At 33.6% G+C, this 22,500-nt stretch overlaps 4 protein-coding genes across 8 annotated transcripts; 3 read left to right on the forward strand and 1 right to left on the reverse strand.

Moving 5' to 3' along the window:
* The first annotated feature begins 2,213 nt into the window (after positions 1 to 2,213).
* LOC123195337 (peroxiredoxin-2) lies at positions 2,214 to 4,122 on the forward strand. Its single transcript, XM_044609028.1, has 3 exons — positions 2,214 to 2,485; positions 2,570 to 2,649; positions 3,700 to 4,122. Exons 1-3 carry the CDS (start codon positions 2,331 to 2,333, stop codon positions 3,951 to 3,953), a joined length of 489 nt encoding a protein of 162 aa, XP_044464963.1. The 5' UTR covers positions 2,214 to 2,330; the 3' UTR covers positions 3,954 to 4,122.
* A 2,867-nt stretch (positions 4,123 to 6,989) lies between these two features.
* On the forward strand, positions 6,990 to 9,542 carry LOC123195332 (rac-like GTP-binding protein ARAC7). 4 transcript variants are annotated; one of them, XM_044609025.1, is made up of 9 exons: positions 6,990 to 7,306; positions 7,492 to 7,579; positions 7,692 to 7,801; positions 8,107 to 8,170; positions 8,281 to 8,345; positions 8,448 to 8,513; positions 8,617 to 8,723; positions 9,128 to 9,182; positions 9,283 to 9,542. In XM_044609025.1, exons 1-8 carry the CDS (start codon positions 7,208 to 7,210, stop codon positions 9,156 to 9,158), a joined length of 630 nt encoding a protein of 209 aa, XP_044464960.1. In that variant the 5' UTR covers positions 6,990 to 7,207; the 3' UTR covers positions 9,159 to 9,182; positions 9,283 to 9,542. The 4 variants fall into 4 exon arrangements, with proteins under 4 accessions (XP_044464960.1, XP_044464959.1, XP_044464958.1 ...); XM_044609023.1 differs by having other exon boundaries at positions 6,991 to 7,306; positions 9,125 to 9,182; XM_044609024.1 differs by having other exon boundaries at positions 9,128 to 9,542.
* A 1,331-nt stretch (positions 9,543 to 10,873) lies between these two features.
* LOC123195329 (cyclin-dependent kinase F-1) lies at positions 10,874 to 13,528 on the forward strand. The gene is made up of 2 exons (XM_044609021.1): positions 10,874 to 11,495; positions 12,359 to 13,528. Exons 1-2 carry the CDS (start codon positions 11,013 to 11,015, stop codon positions 13,283 to 13,285), a joined length of 1,410 nt encoding a protein of 469 aa, XP_044464956.1. The 5' UTR covers positions 10,874 to 11,012; the 3' UTR covers positions 13,286 to 13,528.
* A 2,271-nt stretch (positions 13,529 to 15,799) lies between these two features.
* On the reverse strand, positions 15,800 to 21,956 carry LOC123195328 (probable plastidic glucose transporter 2). Of its 2 annotated transcripts, XM_044609020.1 has the most exons (15): positions 21,761 to 21,956; positions 21,589 to 21,625; positions 20,770 to 20,919; positions 20,256 to 20,367; positions 20,062 to 20,129; positions 19,795 to 19,927; positions 19,225 to 19,324; positions 19,006 to 19,118; positions 18,826 to 18,919; positions 18,188 to 18,341; positions 17,886 to 18,029; positions 17,730 to 17,803; positions 17,204 to 17,292; positions 16,502 to 16,616; positions 15,800 to 16,332 (listed from the first exon to the last, which is right to left on the reverse strand). In XM_044609020.1, exons 3-15 carry the CDS (start codon positions 20,858 to 20,860, stop codon positions 16,150 to 16,152), a joined length of 1,470 nt encoding a protein of 489 aa, XP_044464955.1. In that variant the 5' UTR covers positions 20,861 to 20,919; positions 21,589 to 21,625; positions 21,761 to 21,956; the 3' UTR covers positions 15,800 to 16,149. The 2 variants fall into 2 exon arrangements, with proteins under 2 accessions (XP_044464955.1, XP_044464954.1); XM_044609019.1 differs by lacking the exon at positions 21,589 to 21,625 and having other exon boundaries at positions 21,761 to 21,955.
* Between the last annotated feature and the right edge of the window lie 544 nt (positions 21,957 to 22,500).

Below are 22,500 nucleotides of genomic sequence, written 5' to 3' on the forward strand. Positions count from 1 at the left end.
ATAAAATTACGTAATTAAAAATTTTAAAGATAGTTAACAAAGTTCAAGTGATCAATAATAATAATAAGTTATATATATTTAAAGGTTATCATTTAGACTTTTGATAGAGTTTATTAACCTACTATGTATTAACGAGGGCATTTCTTAAAAACCTATATAGTATAGTTTTATCTATTGAAAATTGTTATTCAAGAAAGGTTTTAAAAGTGAGAGACTAATAACTTCGATGCAAATAATCTTGGCAATGTTACAAATATAGATTACATGGGGTTCAAATAAACTTTCAATTCAATATTTTATAATCTATGTGTAAATTCTGAAATAAGGATTGATCATTTAATTTTATTTAGTTATACGAAATAAATTTTACATATGATATCAGAAGCAAATGTTATAAGTTATAGAATTTGAATTCGTAAGACTAACTGAATTTGTTAATTTTGAATTAGGGTTTAAAAATTCATGATTATGTTTGATTCAATTTTGAAATTTATGGATTCAAAATCAGTCCATTGAACACTATAGCTAAAGAGCAATGTTATGTGTACCTATTTTTGGTACACAATTCATGTACACAGTGATGTGTCATCATATAATTAGGTGATTTTAAAACATGTGTCATTATATGATAAAAAAACATCCAATCACATGATAACACCTCATTTGTATACATAAATTATATACTAAAAATGAGTACACATAGTTTTATTGATAGCTAAAACTGTGTGCATGCACCCATCTCTAGAATTGTCCACTTCTCCCAACTTGGCTTGCAAATTGTAGAAGATACCATATGGCTTGAAACAAGCACCTCAAATGTGGATAGCAAGGTTGAAAATTGTGCTTCTACGTGATGGTGATCATCAAAGCCTAAATGACTTTTCTTTGTTTATATCTTTCATAGCTCGATTCGGTTTACATATAGTTGAACTTGAGTTTGAGCTCATAAAAATTAAGCTCGAATTTGATTCGAATTCAGATCAACTCGTTTTTTGTTATTAAAATGACGTCGTTTTGTATCAAAATTTTTAATTAAAAAATTTGATGAGTAATTCAAGCTCAAGCTCGTATAGGACTAAATCATTTCAGACTCATTCAAACTAAGTTTGAATTCGAGCTTAAATGGGCTCATTCGATTCCAGCCCTAGTCATATTGAATTAGGTAGACTTATAAGATTATAAAATTATTGAGATAATATAGTTATTTCAGGTGATAAAAAACTAAGTAGGAATCAAAATTATTGATATTTGGCTTCCGATTCTAGTTATTACTATAAATACACTATTTTAAATAGGGTTGGATTTCAATTTTTATGAAATTGATGAGTTCTAATTTCAACTATACCCAAATGAACCAAATTCGATTTGAAAAACAAATTTATGTCATAGTTTAGATACCTAACCTAGTTATTATCTACCATCCATTTGAAACCTTATTCAGATATTTAGATATGTACGTAATCCAATTCAAATCGTAAAATATGATTAAATCGTTTAAAAATTATAATTTTTATTTATTTTATGAAAACATATACAGTGACAATAATAATTTTAAGGTTTTGGGGATTCAAAAAATGTTGAAGGGTTTTCTTATAATTTTCTTAAATTTCAATATCCATTGCAGTAACTTAAAAAATTGATAATCACATTTATATCTTCAAATAACTAAATATAATGTAATTATTGTATTTAAACTATTGGTATTATAATAATATTTTTAAAATATTTGGTGGTAGTGGATATAGTTTCCAAGTTTTCAAAAGATTGTAAATATATATTTATAAATTTTTAAATATTTTTAAAAATTAAATTATTGTATTTAAAATATTTAAGCTTGATTTGTTAAAGAGTTATTGTTTTTAATTTTTTTTAAAATCATTAAATAGTAAAATTATTATTTTATTCTTATATTATTAATATTTTTTAAGTTGAGTTTGATTAAAAAAAAAAAGGTATTTTTTACTAGTTATGGGTAAAAAGGTTTTTAGACCAAATATTGGGTGGGACAATGTAATTTACTCTTTTTAAAATTCGTACGGTTGAAATCTTCTAAAATGCCACTCAGCTTGATTCTAGAACATTCTGCGCTTCTCGATAGGCTACACTCGTCCACTCTACAAGCCAAACAACTGTTTAATATAATGGAGCATTGCATACGTGTCGCACATTCGCAATACTTTCAAAATAAAATATCTAATGTCAACCATAGCTTACCAAAATTCATGCGGATCTGAAAATTTTATCAAATTCACCTCATCAACCCTCTTTTAACATTTCAGACGTCGCTCCATTTCCGGCCCTACCATTTTTTTCACTCACTTTAAGCAGAAATGGCTCCGATTGCTGTTGGTGATGCCTTGCCGGATGGTACACTGGCCTACTTCGATGAGCAAGATCAATTGCAACAAGTGTCCGTACACTCTCTCGCTGCCGGTAAAAAAGTGATCCTTTTCGGTGTTCCCGGTGCTTTCACCCCTACTTGCAGGTAAAATCTTTGTCTGTAAGGGGCCCGATTGATGGTCAATGGAGTTCTTTGTTGTAATATTTTCTTTGTTTGTTTGTTTTGTAGCTTGAAGCATGTTCCTGGATATATTGAAAAAGCAGATGAGTTTAAATCCAAGGGCGTTGACGAAATCCTCTGCATAAGTGGTAAATTATTTTTTTTACTTATGCTTAGAATAAGTCCAAACATAATTTTGCAGATTTCAAATTCTTACTTTGGTCTTCATTAGCTTAGGCTGCATCAACGCTTTGATAATTGCTCGATATTTTTTACCAATGTTTGAGATTTATGATATTGAGGCCGTTGTTTGGACATACATCCTGGATCATTGGAATTATAGATCATCCTTTTTTTAGCACTATTTTCGTGCTACTAAGTGCGTCGTAAGACTGATTTTATTCTGTAATGAAGCTGAGACCAAATATTGGGTTTCTAATGTATTGATTAATTCTTTGGTTGGATCTTGGATGCATAGTTTTCTTTTGGTATAGTCAGCACCATTGTTTTGACTTGACCCAGTGAAGGGTCAGTTCAGTCAAATCCAAAACAATTTTTGCTTATTTAATCATTAAATATTAAATCCGAATTATATCTAACAAAAATTATCTGAACTACGTTTAATCAAAATTGAATTTAGCCTGATAATCAAGCACATGTATCTTCACTTACAAAGTGATGGGTTCAAAACTCAACAAAATTCAGGTTTTTTATTCCATGGTCAGCTCTTTCCAGTACTGTGTGAATAATAAGTTTATCTTAGAAAAAAATACAGGAGCCATCAATAGGGGCTGAAAGTGTGCTCTGGAACAGTTCTAAAATGTTTTGATAATCTATTATTTGTTTGAAGTAACCAAGTTCAAGTTAAAAGAGGTTAACAAACTAGCAATGAAACCTTTCAAATAGTGTAGACCATTAAGATTTCGTTTGTACCTCTATTTCAAGAGATGTATTGGTTGTCACTGCTTATCGCAAACACTTTGCCAAAAACGTTCTATGCATTTATGCATTAAAGACACTCTGAAAAAAAGTAAGTCATAGAGCTGAAAGTGATTGATTAAATAGATTTTTACATTCTTTTTTTAAACTGTTTCAAAAAGTTATATGAAACATTCAACCAAGCCAAGGTTGATGTAAACTATACGCATTGGTTTTTTTATGAGTATGTCACATCAAGCTCTATTTTTTCTCGTTTGCAGTTAATGACCCATTTGTGATGAAGGCATGGGCGAAGACATATCCTGAGAACAAGGCCGTTAAGTTCCTTGCTGATGGATCAGCAAAGTACACCCACGCTTTGGGCCTTGAGCTTGACCTTAGCGAGAAAGGACTTGGAACTCGTTCCAGGAGGTTCGCACTCTTGGTTGATGACTTGAAGGTGAAGGCTGCAAATGTGGAATCTGGTGGAGAATTTACTGTCTCCAGTGCTGATGATATCATAAAGGCTCTTTAAAACTTGTAATTCCTTCCCGTCTACAAGCTGTGAACTTGGTAGCTTTTTTTGATATGTATAAAATACTATGCACCAGTAGCCTTTGAAGATGTTGTGTGTGGGGGAAGATCTTTTTCTTAGAACCTTTCGTCATGGGTTTTGAAATAATGGATATGCTTCTTTCTACTTACTTTCTTTGTGTTGAATGAAGAGACATATTGCTGGTGTTATACCAGCGTGGTGTGCCCATTTTATGAAAAGAGTCGAATATAATAGCAGAATACTATATTTATGTAGTATGCCGAAAGCATTGGCTCTGTTTTTGAACGACGTTTGCTTTTGTGTGTTAAAATATGGCTATTGGTTATCATGATTAAGTAGATTAGTCAATTGCTCCTTGACCATAGCCTGCCTAGATTGGTTTGTAAAAACGCATCTAGCAAACAGAAAGCCTGTAGTTTGGATTCTGGGTCTCATTGTGCTAGTGTTGGGAAGAATTAGTGCCCTTGTGCTCCAGTTGCAGTGACTGGAATTGCTCATATCATGCAAATGAAATCTTTTATAACCATTGTATTAGAAAAATCGAGGGTAATTGAAATGTTGTTAGAGGAGATATTAACTGTTGTTCAAGTGTTTGAAATTTCTTTCCTTTTGTTACTCAAGCTAGAGTAGAATTTATAGTTGCAGATCATGTTTAAAGCTGTTTCCTCTTTGGATGGCGTCAGTTTTTCATATGAGTATGATTTAAGTTTGGGTACGAAATTCTTTGAAAACCGTGGGATGGGAATGAAAGAATATTGTGAGGAAATTCCTCTTGCTTCCTTGTTGGCAATTCTTTAGCTTATAAGTATCGACGTATGATAGTGATGGTATTATTTCTGTCATTATACCAACAGGCACACGTTTATCTTTATATTTGGGAGATGTGGCGTCACATAATGTGGCAGCTTCCTATGGAAATTTCCTATGTAAATTTTTAATCAAATTAAGTCAAACTTTGACTCACTTCAATGCACATATTTAGGTATGTTAAAGATTCATATACCCACTAGAAGAGGACAACTGAACTGATATTTGGTGGGCCTAAATTATGGGCCAGAATCATGTTACAGCCCACAAACTTGTGAATGATGAGCCAGACGAAAACACAGGGATGTCTACTACTTATAAAAACCTCTTTATATGTAGGCAGTGGTATGCATATAATTTTTATATATAGTTTTTATATAATTAAAAATTAAAAATATAATAATATTTGATTATAATAATACATCATTGTTTATACATAAAATTGTATATAAAAGTTATGCGTATAATTTTATCCTTTATATATTAGGACAAACCCTTTTAAGTATTGATTAAAATCGTAAAAAATCCCCTCTCCATGGTAGATTAATTTAATTAAATACCCTCATATAAATTCTCCAAATTCCTAACAATTATTGCATACCCAGAGATTAGAGAGGGATGGATTTATGAATAAGATCCATACAAGTGCGTATATGTAAAAGAGATACAAGTTAAATTTATACAGTATTAAACTTTTAATACAAACTGACTTGAGAAGAACAAAGAATTGTGTTCCTGCGAAAAAACTTCAAATGAAGGAGCTTCTTCCTGGAGATGCTTGAATGTTGGCTTGTAGGACCATTTTATAAGTAAGGACTCTACATCTACTCAGTTAAATGGGTTTAAACTTCCCCTTGGAAGTTTTTTTTTTACAAAAAAAACCCATCTGAGTTAGATCTCTCTTTTGAGATTAAACTAATATTATGATAAGAAAAAACTTAAATTTATATTTTCTTTTTTTCATATATAGAATTTTTTTTTTTTATTACTCAAACTAGTTCTTAAGATATCCCCCAAGAGTTATATCTCTAAGTATAAATTTGAGATGGATCGACATGTTCTTGTACAGAACAGCCCAACAATATGGCTTATGTTCTGTAGGCATGACCTAAATGTATGGAGCATATACAATGTTTAAAAAATGAGATAGCATATTTTTCTTTATTATTATTATTTTTAAAACCAACCATACTAAATACTGTGTGGATGAAAAATGTAAGCATGGTAGAGGTGTGGATGAGACTGCAGAGAAGTTAATTGTTTCGAGACAGTCTGCAAAGCACGTGTATGAATAGAATGGAGACAATTACAGATAGTATAATATTTATTGCGCCATTTAATATCTGCAACGGTCATATTTTTTCTGCACAACTTTCAAACCATTTCTTCTTCTCCTGTCTCTGCCTATTTGGTTTTTAGCTGTTGCTTTGTTTTTCCTCCCGTCACCATCCTCACATAACATTTTCATAAAAAGAGTTAAAAAGAGATAAATGTTACTCAACGTTTGTCCTTCTTCATTTTCTGCTCTTTTCTTTTGAATTGATTTAAGTTTTCCTTCAATATCTGCGTATATTTTTATTGGAAATGCGTCCGTGTTCATTCACTTTTTTATTCTATTTTTTATATTTATATCCCCACCTGATTTTGAATATAAAAATCAAATCTTTTAAATTTTGATGTGACTGTGATTTGAGTTTTAAGTTTTGCTGTGCCCCAGAAAGACCAATAAAAAATTATTTAAAGTTTAAATAAGTAAAAATCAACTTCTTTTTTTTTGTGTGTTTTTGTTTAAGAGAAATTGAACAGTCCTAGTAAAAAATGTAATGGTGCATTGGAGAAGGAAAATATGGAAGTGGGAAAATTAAAGAGGAAGATCATGGTGGTTGAAAGAGGGTAAAGTTAGGTTGAAGAAGGTATCAACCAGGACAATAAATAATGTCAATTACAAAGCTGGAAACCAGCAAATTAAGGGGCCATGGCTTATAGCCTACCGTTTGTTAAGGGGGCCCCAATTCCTGCATTTCAAAAAAAATGTATGATTTTTCTCCTAAGTTTGAATTTAATAGAGAGGGACAAAAAAGTGCAGTGACAACCTTTTGACCGTAGACAAAACTTCCCTTCTCTCTCTCTCTCTCTGTTAATTGTTAAATTTTTTATTTTCAATTTTTTCTTGAAACTGCAACAGGGTGGGTAATTTATTCATTTGTTTATATCACTTCCCAAGGTATGTGTTTGACACGGACATATAGTTTAGACACTCCTCACTGTCTCTCTTTCTTCTTCTTTGAGTTCAACTTTTTTGTTAGAAACGTCCTTGTTCTCTTTTGCTCAACTTTTTTAGTTGTTTAAAATACTACCACAGCGCTGTAGCTAAAGAGCCACACCCGTTTTCAGCTGTTGTTGTTGTTGTTTTTGTGTTTAAGAGGATGAGTGCATCGAAGTTCATTAAATGTGTTACAGTTGGAGATGGAGCTGTTGGCAAGACCTGTATGCTCATTTGTTACACCAGCAACAAGTTCCCTACTGTAAGTCTTTCATGATCCATCTGTCAAAACCCTTTCTTTTTTCATTATTTCATTTATGTAGAGACATTGTAAATGCTCATTATGCTTCTGGTTTTGAGTTGGTGAGCTTCTGATTTAGCTTTTAATGAGCTTTAACCTGAAGATCTTTCTCTCAGTCTCATGTTGTTTTACTTTGTTTTTTCCAGGATTACATTCCCACAGTGTTTGATAATTTCAGCGCCAATGTGGCTGTTGATGGAAGCATTGTTAATTTGGGGCTGTGGGATACTGCCGGTATCTGGGCTTCTTGAAATAATAATATGATTCAAAATTTTTTGTTTGAAGGTTTAGGGTTTAGTTAGTGCTTCTTGTCTGACTATTATCCTTCTTTTTTGATTAATTATAGGCCAGGAAGATTATAGCAGGCTGAGGCCACTGAGTTACAGAGGTGCTGACATTTTTGTGCTTGCTTTCTCTTTAATTAGTAGGGCAAGTTATGAAAATGTTCTTAAGAAGGTAATGGTTCCAATTTTGGTGCCTTTTTCCCTTTGTAATTTCCTGTTCAACCTTTTATGTTTCTCTTTTGTTAATGTTATTTGTAAAATTATGTTTGATAAAAGTTGGTCATGGGTATTTTAACTAGAGCCTTTAGGGTGGTTCGCTTTATACTTTTGTTGCATACTTACATGAATTTATTGTCTATACGGTTGAAGTTTGGCAATTTCAGTTGTCTTAATTAAGTAGAAAAGGATTTTCAGAAGTAACCTTTATAACATTTCGTGTATTGGTTATTGATACTATCTCTTTGTTATTTTCGCCAGTGGATGCCTGAGCTTCGGCGATTTGCACCCAATGTTCCCATTGTTCTCGTTGGAACGAAGTTAGGTATGCAGCAAAACTTGTCCAATTAAGTTTGAAACATGATGATTCACATAGGATTCCCATGTGGAGGTGTTATGACTACATCTGGTACATGTGTATTTTTGTGATAATAGATCTTCGTGATGAAAGAGGGTATCTAGCCGATCACATGGGATCAAACATCATAACATCTTCTCAGGCACGTATTGTTTCTCTAACCTCATCTTTAAATTTATTGTTTGGATATTATGTTGGTTTATATTGCAAGAGAGTAGCTCAATGAGCTTCTTCTAATAAACAGGGAGAGGAGCTTAGAAAACAAATTGGTGCCGCAGCATATATTGAGTGTAGCTCCAAGACTCAGCAGGTGCAATGAAAGTTTTTGATTAATTGAGGATACTTTAATCTCATCTTGTATTTGTTTCATTTGATTCACACTGCTTATGTATTTTGATATTGCTAATTTTTAGAATGTCAAAGCTGTTTTTGACACTGCAATCAAGGTTGTTCTTCAACCTCCAAGGAGGAAGGAGATGGCAAGGAAGAAAAGACAAAGACGGTCTGGCTGCTCAATTGTGTAAGTGCTTCACCTTTTATTCCTCAGTGTCATTTGTTTTCTAAATGTACTGCCACATATCTGCATCTCATTTAGAAGGGGAATGAAGTTATAAACTGATGAGAGTAAAAAACTCAGCCCCAAAAGGAGTCAAGCAGCCCCCAACATGTAGATTTAAGTCATTGATTTACAAAAGAATTCAATTAGAGTACACCAAGAGAAGACCCTGATCATAGTTTTGCCACTAATGCATTGCAGACTGATGGAGCTGACCACTATGAGATCATCAGTGTTATCTGTGATATCTAAAATTGATCTTATGTGTCATGATCTTTCTGTATATTGAAGAAAATTCCTTCTGGATTCTCTCCTAACATGTGCATTGATTTTGATTTTTTTCTTCTTTTTGGTTTTTTTGACAGCAGGAGTATTGTGTGTGGCGGTTGTGCTGCTTAGACGACAGTGATAGCCGGATTGATAGTAATCGAGCACTTTTTTGACAAAAATTAGTGTTTTGCAGATGTGTTGGAACATTCTGCAACTGCAGTCTCCTAATCATCTACTTTTGTGTGAAGTGTAGGTGCAATGATATAGTTTGAACTAAGAAATGGCCTATCTTATCAACTTTCTTGGAGAAGAGTGGAGGGGAATGGTTCATTCTCGTGTACTGTTGTTACCAAGTAATTGTTGATCTTGTGGGTTTGGGGTGTCAGCTGATGTATGATTTTGATTAATTCGCTCTAGCTAAGACCAAAGGATCATTGTCTATGTATATATATTATCCTCCCATTCAAGACTCTAATCTTTCTAAACTCAAGCTTAGCTGCATATTCATGGTTATCTTCTTGTCTACTGCCCAAAATTCATAAAAATTCAGTTTTCTCAGCAAGTTTCATAACAGTTTGGTGACTGGCATCATAGAAGCACTTTTTGACATTTTTAGTAAAATACTGAGCTGCTGAATTGTTTTCACCAACATCCACAGCTACAAGACTGCAATATTTGCCGTCCCACATCCCAAATCTAATTTTGAAAGATGCAATGTGGCAGGGTTTGCCATTTAAGTGGTAAAGCACATGGAATGGTCAGGTGGAAGGGTTTGGGTTTGAGACATAACAAGTCATTAGATTTGAGGTTTTATTTGTTTAATGTAGTTGATTCAATTTCAAAAAAGTGGTCCAGTTTAAGTAGGGTTTCTCATCATTTAAAAAAAATAAATGTGGCAGGGTTTGCTCTGTGAATGAGAACGGGCAAGTTTTGTAGCTTATTGAGTGATTGTCAAAGAAAGATGTAGACCCAGTTTCAGCACAACCAGGAAATGCTACAATGAATCCTTGATTAAAGGGAAAAAGTGAAGTTGGATACGAATAACCTATGGCAGGTTTTTTAGCTTTGCAGGCAGTGTCAAGTCACCTGCCTAATGTGCGCATCAGAAATGGACCAAATAGCCATAGCCAGGGCCCCTAAGCTATCATGATTCATGGATGATTTTGATAATGAAAGGCCCCGCTCTCCAACTAATTTTAATGATGTATATTTCGGCCAATTAAGCTTTTAGTGCTTTTGTGTGTGAGAATTATAGGTCTGAAAACTGTTTCTGTAATTCTCCCCTTTTACCTTTACCGATTTAGGGTATTTTAGAATATAATAAAATTATACATATCATTTATATATATAATTTTATGTATAAATAATAATATATTATTATCCAATCATATGATGACATATCATTATTTATATATAAAAATTATGCATATAACATTATTCTTCAATAAAAATTTCGTCTTTTTTGTGGGTTAAAGTCTGTAAATTGATTTAATTTTTTTTATTTATTCAATTTGTAATTTAAGTAGATAAAAACAACGAGAATTTATAAAATAACATATATAATTTAAAATATTCGGGAGAGCTTTTTTTTTTAACAAAGAATTTCATTTAAATCAAACTGTCTTTTTAGAATTGAATTAATAATATTAAATAGACTAAATTTCAGATTTAATAATCGATCGTATAATTATTAAATAAAAAACTTTAATACTTTTATCTTAAAATATCATAACAAAAATAAATTACAACTCTTTAATATATATATATATATATATATATATATATATATATATATTCCTTTAAGTTTAAGATTTGAGTTCTTGGAGCTAAAGACCCTGTAATCCAATTAGTGTTTGACTAAAATTAATTTTCTTTTCTTTATTTACAGAGGTGTTTTTATTTGATAAAAAAACAACATCGACCCCCCGGGACTAACACCACAATAGCGAACAGCTACTAGCTAACGTACCAGAAAATCCCTACATGGATAACCCATTGCCCAAGAGTTGGAGCATCCACACCCGGCCTGAAATCATAGCCAAATACCAAATTCTGGAGCGCGTTGGAGCCGGTGCTTACTCTGACGTCTACAAGGGCCGTCGATTATCCGACAACCTCATCGTCGCTCTCAAGGAGGTGCACGACTACCAATCAGCGTTTCGTGAAATCGAGGCTTTACAGATCCTCCAGGGTTCCCCAAACGTGGTGGTTTTGCATGAGTACTTTTGGCGAGAGGACGAGGACGCCGTGTTGGTCTTGGAGTTCTTAAGGTCGGATTTGGCCTCCGTCATTGCGGACGCTAAGAGAGAGAATGGACTCAGCGTCGGAGAGATTAAGAGATGGATGATTCAGATTTTGTGTGGAGTTGACACGTGTCATAGGAATATGATCGTGCATAGGGATTTGAAACCTGGGAACCTGTTGGTTGGAGATGATGGGGTGCTCAAGTTGGCTGATTTTGGGCAGGTACTTTTTAAAAATTTTTTATTTTTGAGCCATGTTTTTGCTTTGAATCTTGTGATTGTTGAATGGATGAAGCTATCAACGAAGGATTCTAACTCTTCTATGTTCATTGTGTTAAATGATTTGCACATTGTTCTCTTTAAGACTGCAACAAATTGGAAAAAGAAGTGCATTCCGGAAGTTCAAATGATCCATTAGCAGTTGCTTGTTGTTTTATTTGATTTTTTAAGTTCGATCAATTTTTTTTAAATATTATTTTCGCCCATTGCAAAAAAAAAAAAAAAAGAAGAAGTTTGATTTAGTTAAATTGATAGCATCAATGCATTAAGATGATTTTGGTAATTGGTACCATTGATCTCTTAGTTGAAACTAATGGTTGGATTGGTCTAATTTTGATTGTGCAGATATAATGGAAAAAGAGGGTAAGTTGAGAATCAATTTAACTTCTTAATGAGAAGAACCTGACCTTTCTACACAAATTTGTGTTTAAATTATCAACTATCTATTGTCTGCAAAACAACAATACTATGTGCATACATTTTTGAGTATACAATTGGGTGTATAAAAAATATGTCATCAAGTGTTATTTTATCCTTAATTTGAAATTATTTCATCCTAAGATGACGTATCATCTGTGTATTCAGTTGTGAATGTGTGTACATAATTTTATGGTTAACTTAATAACTATGCTTGGAGAGCTTGCTTTCTACTGTCAATAGTTAGGAGTGAGTGAATTTTCAATATTTATTGGAGAACTGTCAATGGTTGGTGGCATTTGCAAGTTTATCAGTAACTGCAGCAGATTGTTGTACTTGCTTTTTTTTTTTTCCTTAGGATTGAACTCTTCCGTTTTCTTCTGTTTCCAGGCAAGGATACTCCTGGAGAATGAATTGGTCACTGCTGACAACGATCCTCCACTGTATGAATTGGATGCTGCAGATCAGGAAAATATTTGTCAAGGTCCCCTAGCTGGTCGTGAAAATGCATCCCAAGAAGGATATGGTAATCAAGAGCCAGAGGGAATGAGTAAGGAAGACTATTTTAGGGAGTTCGATGAGGTCAAAGCGAAACATTCTGTGGATGAGGCTGATAAGGAAACCAATGTTCATGATGGAAATACATCTTGTTTTGCTACGTGTACTACAAGTGACAGAGAAGATGATCCTTTCAAGAGCTATAATTCTTTTGAAGCAGAGGAGGCTGGGAATGATGAACATGGTGCTTTCACATCTTGTGTTGGAACTCGCTGGTTTAGGTCACCTGAACTGCTCTATGGATCCACAGCCTATGGATTAGAGGTTGATCTATGGTCATTAGGTTGCATATTTGCTGAGCTTTTTACTCTGCAGCCTCTTTTTCCTGGGACCTCTGATATCGATCAGCTTAGCAGAATTATTAGTGTATTGGGCAACTTAACCGAAGATATCTGGCCGGATTGTGTTAAACTTCCTGATTACAAAACAATTTCATTTTGTAAGGTGGAAAATCCTAGCGGTTTGGAGTCCTGCCTGCCCAACCGCACTACAGATGAAATCTCTCTTGTTAAAAAACTTGTTTGTTATGAACCAGCTAGAAGAGCTTCCGCTGCAGAACTGTTACATGATAAGTATTTCAACGAAGAGCCTCTTCCAATTCCAACATGTGAGTTGCGGGTTCCTTTGACAAAGGGTGACCAAGATGAGGATTCTCCTGGAGGATGGTACGATGATATGGGTTCAGAATCTGACTTCGATGAATTAGGCCCCTTCAATGTTACAACCACCAATGCTGGTTTCTCAATTCGATTCTTTTGAGCAAGGCAGGTGTTTAGGTACTTCGGATTGTTAAACTATCTGTCTATTTGATTGAGTAACCATTTGAAAGCCATAAATTATTCACATGAAATTGTGTCTTATACCAGTAGGACCTTGTATTTGCCTTACACTAAAGTAAAACTTGTTGTGCACAACATGCTTTTTCATTGTAAAACCGGAGGATTCTGATAATATGCTGTTTCACATGTTTTATGAGAAGTGCTACTATGATTTTGAGGTAAAGCAAAGGATTGGCAGGGCTGAGCTAAGATTATAGCATCTGGGAAGTGTTGATGGCAAAGTATTATTGTGCAATGCATTATGCTCCAAAGTTGTAAACAGGCATTCATAAGAACAAAAATTATCCATACAAACAAAACTGTAATGATAGTTTGTGATTGTGAGCAAGTGACCGTAGTTGTCAATTACTGGGACATTTTACGTGTCAGTCTGGAACTTTTTTAATACAGTGATATAAGTGAAAAAATGAACTTTAACCTGAAGATATCTGTTTTTATTAAGCCTGATCATTATCTATGAAAGCTATTATTATAAAATACATGTCCTTGAAATAACTAGTATGTCCAATGGAAAATCGAATAATTAACCGTGATATGGTTAGAGAAAGGTCTTAATTTTTCAACCCATTATGCACACTCGTATTTAAGGTTAGATCCTACCTTTCGGTTGAGTTCACACAGCTCGAAAATTTTTCAACGATATTTATCTTACTGATAATATTATTTATTTAATTGACAATAAAATATATCTAGCTAACTGGTGTATATTTATCAAGATAATATAATAATACACAAACTCAATTCTGAAAGTTACTATTTATTTGACATAACAACAATTTGTCTTCCATTTTAACCAATCAAATAACCTCGAAATCATACAAATTATATATCATTGGAAAAAACATTCAAAGAGTTTTCTAACGGTATATAATGTCAACTATAACTCAATCAATAAAATATTCAAAACTAGCTTCAAGTTTGTTGGTAAAAACTGGAAATGGCAAAATCACACACTGTAAACAGTATCTGATGCATACAACACACATTCAAGTCTTCACACTTTGAATTTTAAGGGTAACAAGAAAAATAACCAAGGTATAAAGGAAAGTTCCACCAATCTTGGGTTTTCCCATCACCAATCTTCCACAAAAAATGATTGAAAAATGGAAATGAGAAAAAAAAAAAATCAATAAAGCTTTTTTCAAGTTTTCATTCAAAAAGCAAAAAGCTTTTTTTTACAAAGAGAGTCACTTTATATAGGCAAAAATATAAGTTTAAATAAATTTTTAATAAAAATAATAAGCTAGCGCTTAATTCACTCTAAACCACACAAAATAAGTCATATCATACTTTAAATAAATACAGTAAAACAAAATGTCACTATTATTTTCATAAAAGGTGGACTCTTATCTCCACCAAAGTTTTTCTTTCATCTATTTTTGTTCAACTCTTTCGGTTAGGCTTTGAGAACCTTTTTGGGCTTCAAAATGGAGTGATAGATGATTGCAACTTTATTTGGGCTTCAAAAGAGGACTTCTTAAGTCTTTAAGAACTGTTAAATCTTGAGAGTTTTGGATGTAAGTAATAACATTGCACTCATAATCAAAGGTGGGCAAAGGTGAAAAAGACAATGAATCTATGATCTTGCATGAAACTAATTCTTCATTCTCAATGGTAACCTCAGCCTGATGAAGATTTGATAAAGACTTGTAAGCTAGAGTTGGAGAAGTGGCCAAAAATACATCACCAACAATTCTCTATGACATCTCCGATTAATTTGAACAAACTCAAACTAATATTATAAATTAGAATCAAGTTTAAATTAGTTTATGTGTAAACTCATCTTAAATCCAGTCTTGTTCATATCTTATGACAAGGCTTATCAGTAGGGCTGGATTCGAGCCGAACCGAGCCGAACTCGGCTCGCAGCCAGCTCGGGCTGAACTCGGCTCGGCTCGAATTCGACTCGTTTTTGGCTCTGCTCGACTCATTTTTCATATTAAAACGACATCGTTTTGTGTATATATATAGATCAAAACAACGTCATTTTGTATAAAAAAATTTTTTAAAAATTTTTAGAAAAATCTGCCCTGCCAAGCCGAGGCAGCTCGAGCTCGATCGAGCCGAGCAGAGCCTGGCTCGTTTCGGGCTCGAACCGAGCCGAGCCGAGCCGAACCCGAGCTCGAGTTAACTCGGCTCGAATCCAGCCCTACTTATCAGATTTTATAAGTTGAAAGGGAAGAATGGTCAACCCCGTCCTCGTCCTTATCTCACCTCCAAGTTTCGCTGCAACGGGACTGAAAAGGGAATTAGGGATCCCTATATATGGTGAATATCATATTAGACTGACGATAAAAGAGAGATAGATTCAATACTTTATAAAATTTACTAATTGTACATTACCAATTAAGACAAATACAAAATGTATCATATCCTAAATGCACTCAAAAACCAATTCAAACAATAATTAGATTAAAGCGCTAAAAACTAAATATTCATTCTACTTGCACATCTATTATATTCTCTATATAAAGTTTCAATTCAAGTACATAATTTTGTCTGATCTAGGTTTTGAATAGCAATTATAAAAATTAACTAACATATATAGCCGTCCATTAAAATGAATCCACCTCAAATACACAAATCTTAAAGCATGAACATGATATAAAACCCCAAACTTTTCATACACCAGGGGTTACATATTTGAGACTGCATATTTATCTCACATACCCATTTCTTAAACTTCATGTCTTCTGGCATATGTTTAGCTACCATCAAACGAGAAGAAATTGCTCAACTTTTTAACAAGAGTTTGCTACCTTTAAGGTGGATAGAAGGCCTTTACTATTCCTGTGGAAGAAGCGATATCTCGATTTCTTGGAGTGACTTTCCTTTAGTTTCCACAACATTTCTTTTCACAAACACCACAGCCATCAAGCAAAAGGTTGCAAACATTGAGTACAAGAGCTGTGCCCCAAGTTGCTCCAGTAGTCGCAAGAATAGCAAGCCCACAAAGAAATTTATCACCTAAAATAATCAAAATGTGAAATGAACTAATCAAACCTCTTCACTTCATTTGAATTTATTAATAGCCAGAACTACCCAAACACAGGTTCTAACTTGTACTCACATTCTACGAAGCAACATACAAATAAAAATGCCAAAAAAAAAAAAAGGAAATATGACAGAATATTACCCAGTGCACTGACATACAAACTGCCATTGCCTTGGCCCTAATTCGACTGGGGAAGATTTCTGGAAGGAGAAGACCTGGAACTGGACCAGCTCCCAGGGCAAATGTTAAGACAAACCTACAAAAGTTCACACTTTAGTCCATAAATATCCAGATTCCATAATATTTTATCAATTTCCATCTGCCATGGCTATATCTTGAATCAATCATGTAACCATCTAACACATGCAAGATGCCAAATGAAATCAGGTGTGGCTGATTAATTACTAAAAATTTATCAATAAAACTATGCGTACCTATTTTAAGTACATAAATTGGTACACACTTGATGTGTATCATTTAGTAAAGTAACACTCAATCACATGATGACACATCTTATGTATTCAAAAGTGGGTACACTGTATACATAGCATTGTTCAAAATTTATTCCATCATTTATGCTGAGTTGACCAGAAAACCATAACAACTGAAATATTTCACATATTCAGCATCTCAAAGAAATTTAATCTACAGGTTCCAATTGCAGCAATCTTGTAGGCTACTCTCAAGATAAAAGTTAAGAATCCAAGGGCATTCCTACAAACAGAAAGTACCAGCTAGAAATGAAAACAACATGATACAGTTCTGCATTTAATATGCTTATTAGATGCATGTATGAGCACATGAAGTACGTATCAAAGTTTCACTTAATAATATAGTACTCACAGAAGCATGCCACCAACAGAAAGGTATAAAGCTCCAGTCTGTTGCATGTAAGAACTTGAAGCAAAGACTTGAAGAGCCATTGATGCTGCCTGCGTAGATAAAATGCATCATGTATGACAATTATTAAATACTAGACTCCACATACTCATTCACATGAAAATGAGGAAAGATATATCAGCTGAGCCATGCACAACAGTATCCACCATGGTGCATTAATGAATATAACAAGGAAGATTGTTACTTCTGGAAGATTAAACTATCTTCCTCTTATCTCACACATGGTTGCATAAATACTATAAACCACTACAGAGATCCTCTTCCGTCAGTAGAAAGCACATTCAAAATGCACCATGAAAGCATGTAAATTCTTCCCAGAGTAAATGAAAATGCATTTATGTGCCTAAACAGATCCAGTATCCAGATTCTGTAATGAATGTTACATCAGCTGTGTCATCTTAATCATAGTTTTAAGCATAAATGCAATGGCTTCCTGTGAACAAAGAAATGAAATGAAATCACATTTTACCATGCCAAAGAAACTCCACTGAAGGAGCACTTTCCTTCCCAGTTTATCCATCAAAATCATTGCAACAACAGATCCTGAAGAGAAATGATATCGCGCATCAATTGAAACTGCAACAAAACAAGTATGCAAAGAAGCTATTAAAGAAAAAATCCATACCTGATAGATTTGCTATGCCAATGAAGACATTTGCAAGTTTGGACGATACTCCCGCACTTTTAAATACAGATGAAGAGAAATAAAATATAGCATTTATACCAGATAGCTGTTGTAAAGCAAATAGGGTTGATCCAATAAAAACAACTGCAAAAGGAACATGTGAATAACAAAGCCTAAAGGAAAAAAAAAGGAAAGAAGAAGAGAAAGTAATGGTGATGTGAAAACTGCAACTGTAGAAGCTCAATAAGAGAGGATAGAAGCATTCAGGCACTCATAAGCGTATACCAAAAGTTCATATCTACCTCTAAATTGGCGGCCATGAAGCAATTCTTCAAGCTTCACAGTTTCTGTGTCATCCCCTCTGTCCAACTTGGACAACTCTGCCATTGAATATTTGACATGTGCTCCACCTAAAAGCCTCTCAAATTCAATTTCAGCTTCAGCACTTCTTCCTTGCTAATTACACCAATGCGAAAGTGTTAGCATTTGCATTTTAACATAAGCAAAGATTGAAGCTTAAGTCATTTGGTGGAATAATCTTTTGCTATAGGAAGCAGGAATACTTGGCAAATTCAGAACAAGCTTTCTTGTTATGGTGAAGCCCAAAAAGGAAATAAAGATACTGTAACAGGGCTACAGCAAAAATAGTATATTTGTACTAAACATCAATGGTGTCATCAACAATCATTTGCCACCAGAATCTAAGCTCACAGTGTTACAAAAAAAAGCACAAAAATGAAGTCATGAGGGAGATAACAGCAGAAAATGAAGTTTATTTTAGTGATACCAATTAACTCATTTTGTTCATGCTACATCCAATCGATCAGTTTTTTTTTTCTTTTTCACATAATATATTATGACTAACAATAGCATTCTAACAGCATTAGGAACATGAAGAGGATTATGTTGTAAAAGAAAAACTTTTCATATCACAGCAAACCTTATACAGCCAATGTGGACTCTCTGGACAAAAGACAATGGCAAGGGCAAGTATTCCGGCAGGAATTGTAGCTACCCAAAAACAAATGCGCCACCTAATCAAATACTCAGAAAAAGAAAATGTGTCAGGAAGACTATATTTATACAACGGATGCTGAGTGCTACAGTGCACATTTCTTACCAGCCGGATATCTCATTGACAGGGATTCCAATAAACAGAGCTCCCATAAGTCCAAGACATGTAGCAATCTGGATGAATGCTCCATAAGTGCCCCTCACATAAGAAGGAGAAACCTGTTTGAGTAGAAGAGGCAGATTTGAAACAAGAGAACTAATTCCTGTGTTCGTGATCAAGAAAGATGTGCATAATCAAATTACAAATGATATAGAAATAATATACCTCTGTTACATAAAGAGATGCCACAGGGGGCCCAATACCCATTCCAGTTCCAACCAAGAATCTTCCAAGAAGCATACCCAAAAGAGTGCTAGTTGTCGCACTGAAAATACAAATCTTAACTTTCAGGTGGATATCCACACAATATAAGAATTTAATAATAGAAAGAAAAGGAAGGCGTGATTGTGAGTCAAATGATAATAAACTTTTATCCTTTTACTGAAATAAATTACATGCAAGAGAAATATAAATGTGTTATGTGATAAGACAGAGGCCATATAATAACTTCAACATAGAGTAGACAAATCACCTGTGGCCTCTAAGCATTGAATATCAAACCAAAACTAGAACTATAATCTGGTTAAAAAGAACAAAACACGATTTAAGTCCAGTTTTGCTATTTTTTACAGTAAAAAAAAAAAAAGGAAATCAAATTCCATTATTTTAAAGATATATAAACACATACAGAAATGAAGCTCTGATTAGAACAGATTTAAAAGGTAAAAAAAAATGAAGTACAGAGCAAGAAGCCAATTCACTTCAAGCTGTTGCTTTAGAGTGCAAAAGTATCACCTCACTGAAGCACCAATGATCATAGGCAACGCACACAGCTGAAAAGCCCTTCGACGGCCAAATTCATCAGCAATCCAACCACTAAATAAGGATCCAATAAGCGCACCAGCCAGACAAGTACTTACTACCAAACCTACATTTGGCACAACACGATATAAAATTAATAGCCATTAAATATATCACCATATATTAACAATCCCCAACCGAGAAAAAAAAGAGGGGGGGCAGCTGGGTGTGAAGCAAAACCAAGAAATCCAGAACTCTCACCTTCTGCTAAGGTATTCCCACTGAAACCAAGATCATGAGAGATGCTTTCTAGTGGTTCATTAACTACTCTGTTTATTAAAACAAAATGGAAATAATAAACAACAATATGTTGATCCATAAACTTCCAATAGAAATACTAAGAAGACGAAAATAAGAGAAAACACAAAAGGACTAAGTTAAAGATAGCAACAAACCCAAGATGATAGCCAAATAAGAATGAAGATATGGTTGCCACTAGTACGTAGGGGAAAGATAGCCTCCATGGAGGATTTGTAGTTTCCAGATCAAAGTTGTCCAGTAAATGAGCTAAGGAAATATAAAAATAAGCCCCATCATCATCTCAAAATGCTTGTTATATTCATGCGACTAAAATGATATATAGGACTATTTACTCAAACAATCTCTACTTATTTATGATATTATGATAAGACAACACATTACATTTCTTTAAACAATTTTCACTTTGAAATTATGGGTTTTTTCTTTCATCTCCCCTGATCAATAGAACATATCGCAAAAATTATACAATTAGACAGAAGAAGTCCATGACTGATGCATCTGAACTTGATCACTGGGCCAGGGATATTAAACCAGGGTGGCGTAGGAAAATGTTGTGCTAGTGCATCAGGCAACATAATCTTCGTTGGTATTTGTTTGTCAATAACATTTAATGAAAGACAACTTTAAACGGTCAATGGACAGAGTTACCTGAGTTGTCTTCTACATCTACAACGTTTGGATTATCTTTTGATGGCATTCTCTTATACATTGAGTATGATTCACGCTGTCGCCCCCACATGCCAAGCTGCAGCCAGCTTTCACTTCAACTCAGTGTATATGGAGAGTTCTGCGACTTCACTGCCACATCACATTCATAAACAATTAGCATTTGTTACAAAGGTTACATCAACTTAGCATTTCCAGTTGTAAAAAATGAGTTTAATTGCTGATGTTTAACCATATTTCAGATCAGGCAGCCAAACCAAAAATATTATAAATGATCAAATTTAATATTTTTTTTTTTTACTTTTAAAAAAAAAAAAATCATGTTAGCATCAGAGAGTAATTCTCTGTTTTAAGAAAACAACGAGTTTAAATTCAATTACCATTTATTTGCTGGAAGCCTGAAACAAGTCTTAACACAAAATAGAAACATCATATAATGCCTTTATGATCTATACTTATTTCTTGCCACTCAACTTCTCAGGAATCATTTGGACAGTACAGTGGCATATTTTTACCACCTTAAAAGAGAGTAAGAGCCTTAAAAGTTGTTGGCCAATTTTTATTAACATTCATCAATTGATTACCTACGCTGCCACGCAGATGGTAACGACTAAGCAATCACAAACTTATTAACTCTATTATGGTGCACCTATTATATGAATTAATTTCAAAACTGTAAAAAAAGACGAAATAATAACGTAAAATTCAGATTTCTACAGCAACCAAACACCTTAAAGGAAAAAAAAAAAAACAGAGATTCTCCAAACCAAAATAAATCTAGAGCACAACTGAACTTACTACCTTTCGTACCGGATCACAGTCCCACAAACTCCCAATTCTACCAAAACAACGTAAATTCTCAATCGAAATGAAGCACTAATAATATTTTAAGCAAAAATCAATCACGCGTAATGATTTCGCCAGACCAAACATTAAAAAAAAATTAAATATGAAGTAATCTAAATTAAATCACCTTGATTACGTTTCGATTATCCAAAAAGTTCAGAAAAACCTGAAACAATATAGGTTGAGGAATTTTCTAGCGAGCCTGCTGCTGAGAAAAACAAGAGATCACGAAATGACGTCTAAACCACTTAATATGGAGAAGAGAACTGGAGAGGATAACAATATTCTAACGTGAGCTTAATGTGTAGGTTAAGAATTTTCCTAATAATTTGAGGCATTTTCTTTTTCTCCAAGGTGTCCATAAATAAATACACCTACGTAACAGTCAAATATGTAATATGTGAAACTATTTATATACCCAAAATTACGCATTGTTCTTAAAAATAATTTATTTAAAATCTTGGTTTGAATATTAAAAAATAAATAAAAATTTTAAAATTTAATTTAAAATCCGTTAATAAAAAATTATTTTAGTTTATTGAAAATTTATTGTGTTATCAAAAATTGATTAATTTTTACATTAATTTTGATTTCAGATTATAAATTATCCTAAATTAATTTAAATTAATTAGAGCACTTGTATATTTGGTTTTGAGCACCCTCTCCCAACTGCAAAAATTAATGCATTAAATAAACAATAAATAAAGTTAAATTAAAAATCTAACAGCCGTATCATAATTAAAATTTAGCAAAGCTCAGGGTCGAGTTGCAGCATTAGGGGTGATTCAGTCATTTTAATAATATAAGCCGGTGTGATTAGTGGTTCTTTTGACAGCTGGCGAGATCTAGAAAACCCGGATTTGTTGG

Source organism: Mangifera indica, chromosome 13 (genome assembly GCF_011075055.1).
Source record: "Mangifera indica cultivar Alphonso chromosome 13, CATAS_Mindica_2.1, whole genome shotgun sequence".
Classification (NCBI taxonomy): domain Eukaryota; kingdom Viridiplantae; phylum Streptophyta; class Magnoliopsida; order Sapindales; family Anacardiaceae; genus Mangifera; species Mangifera indica.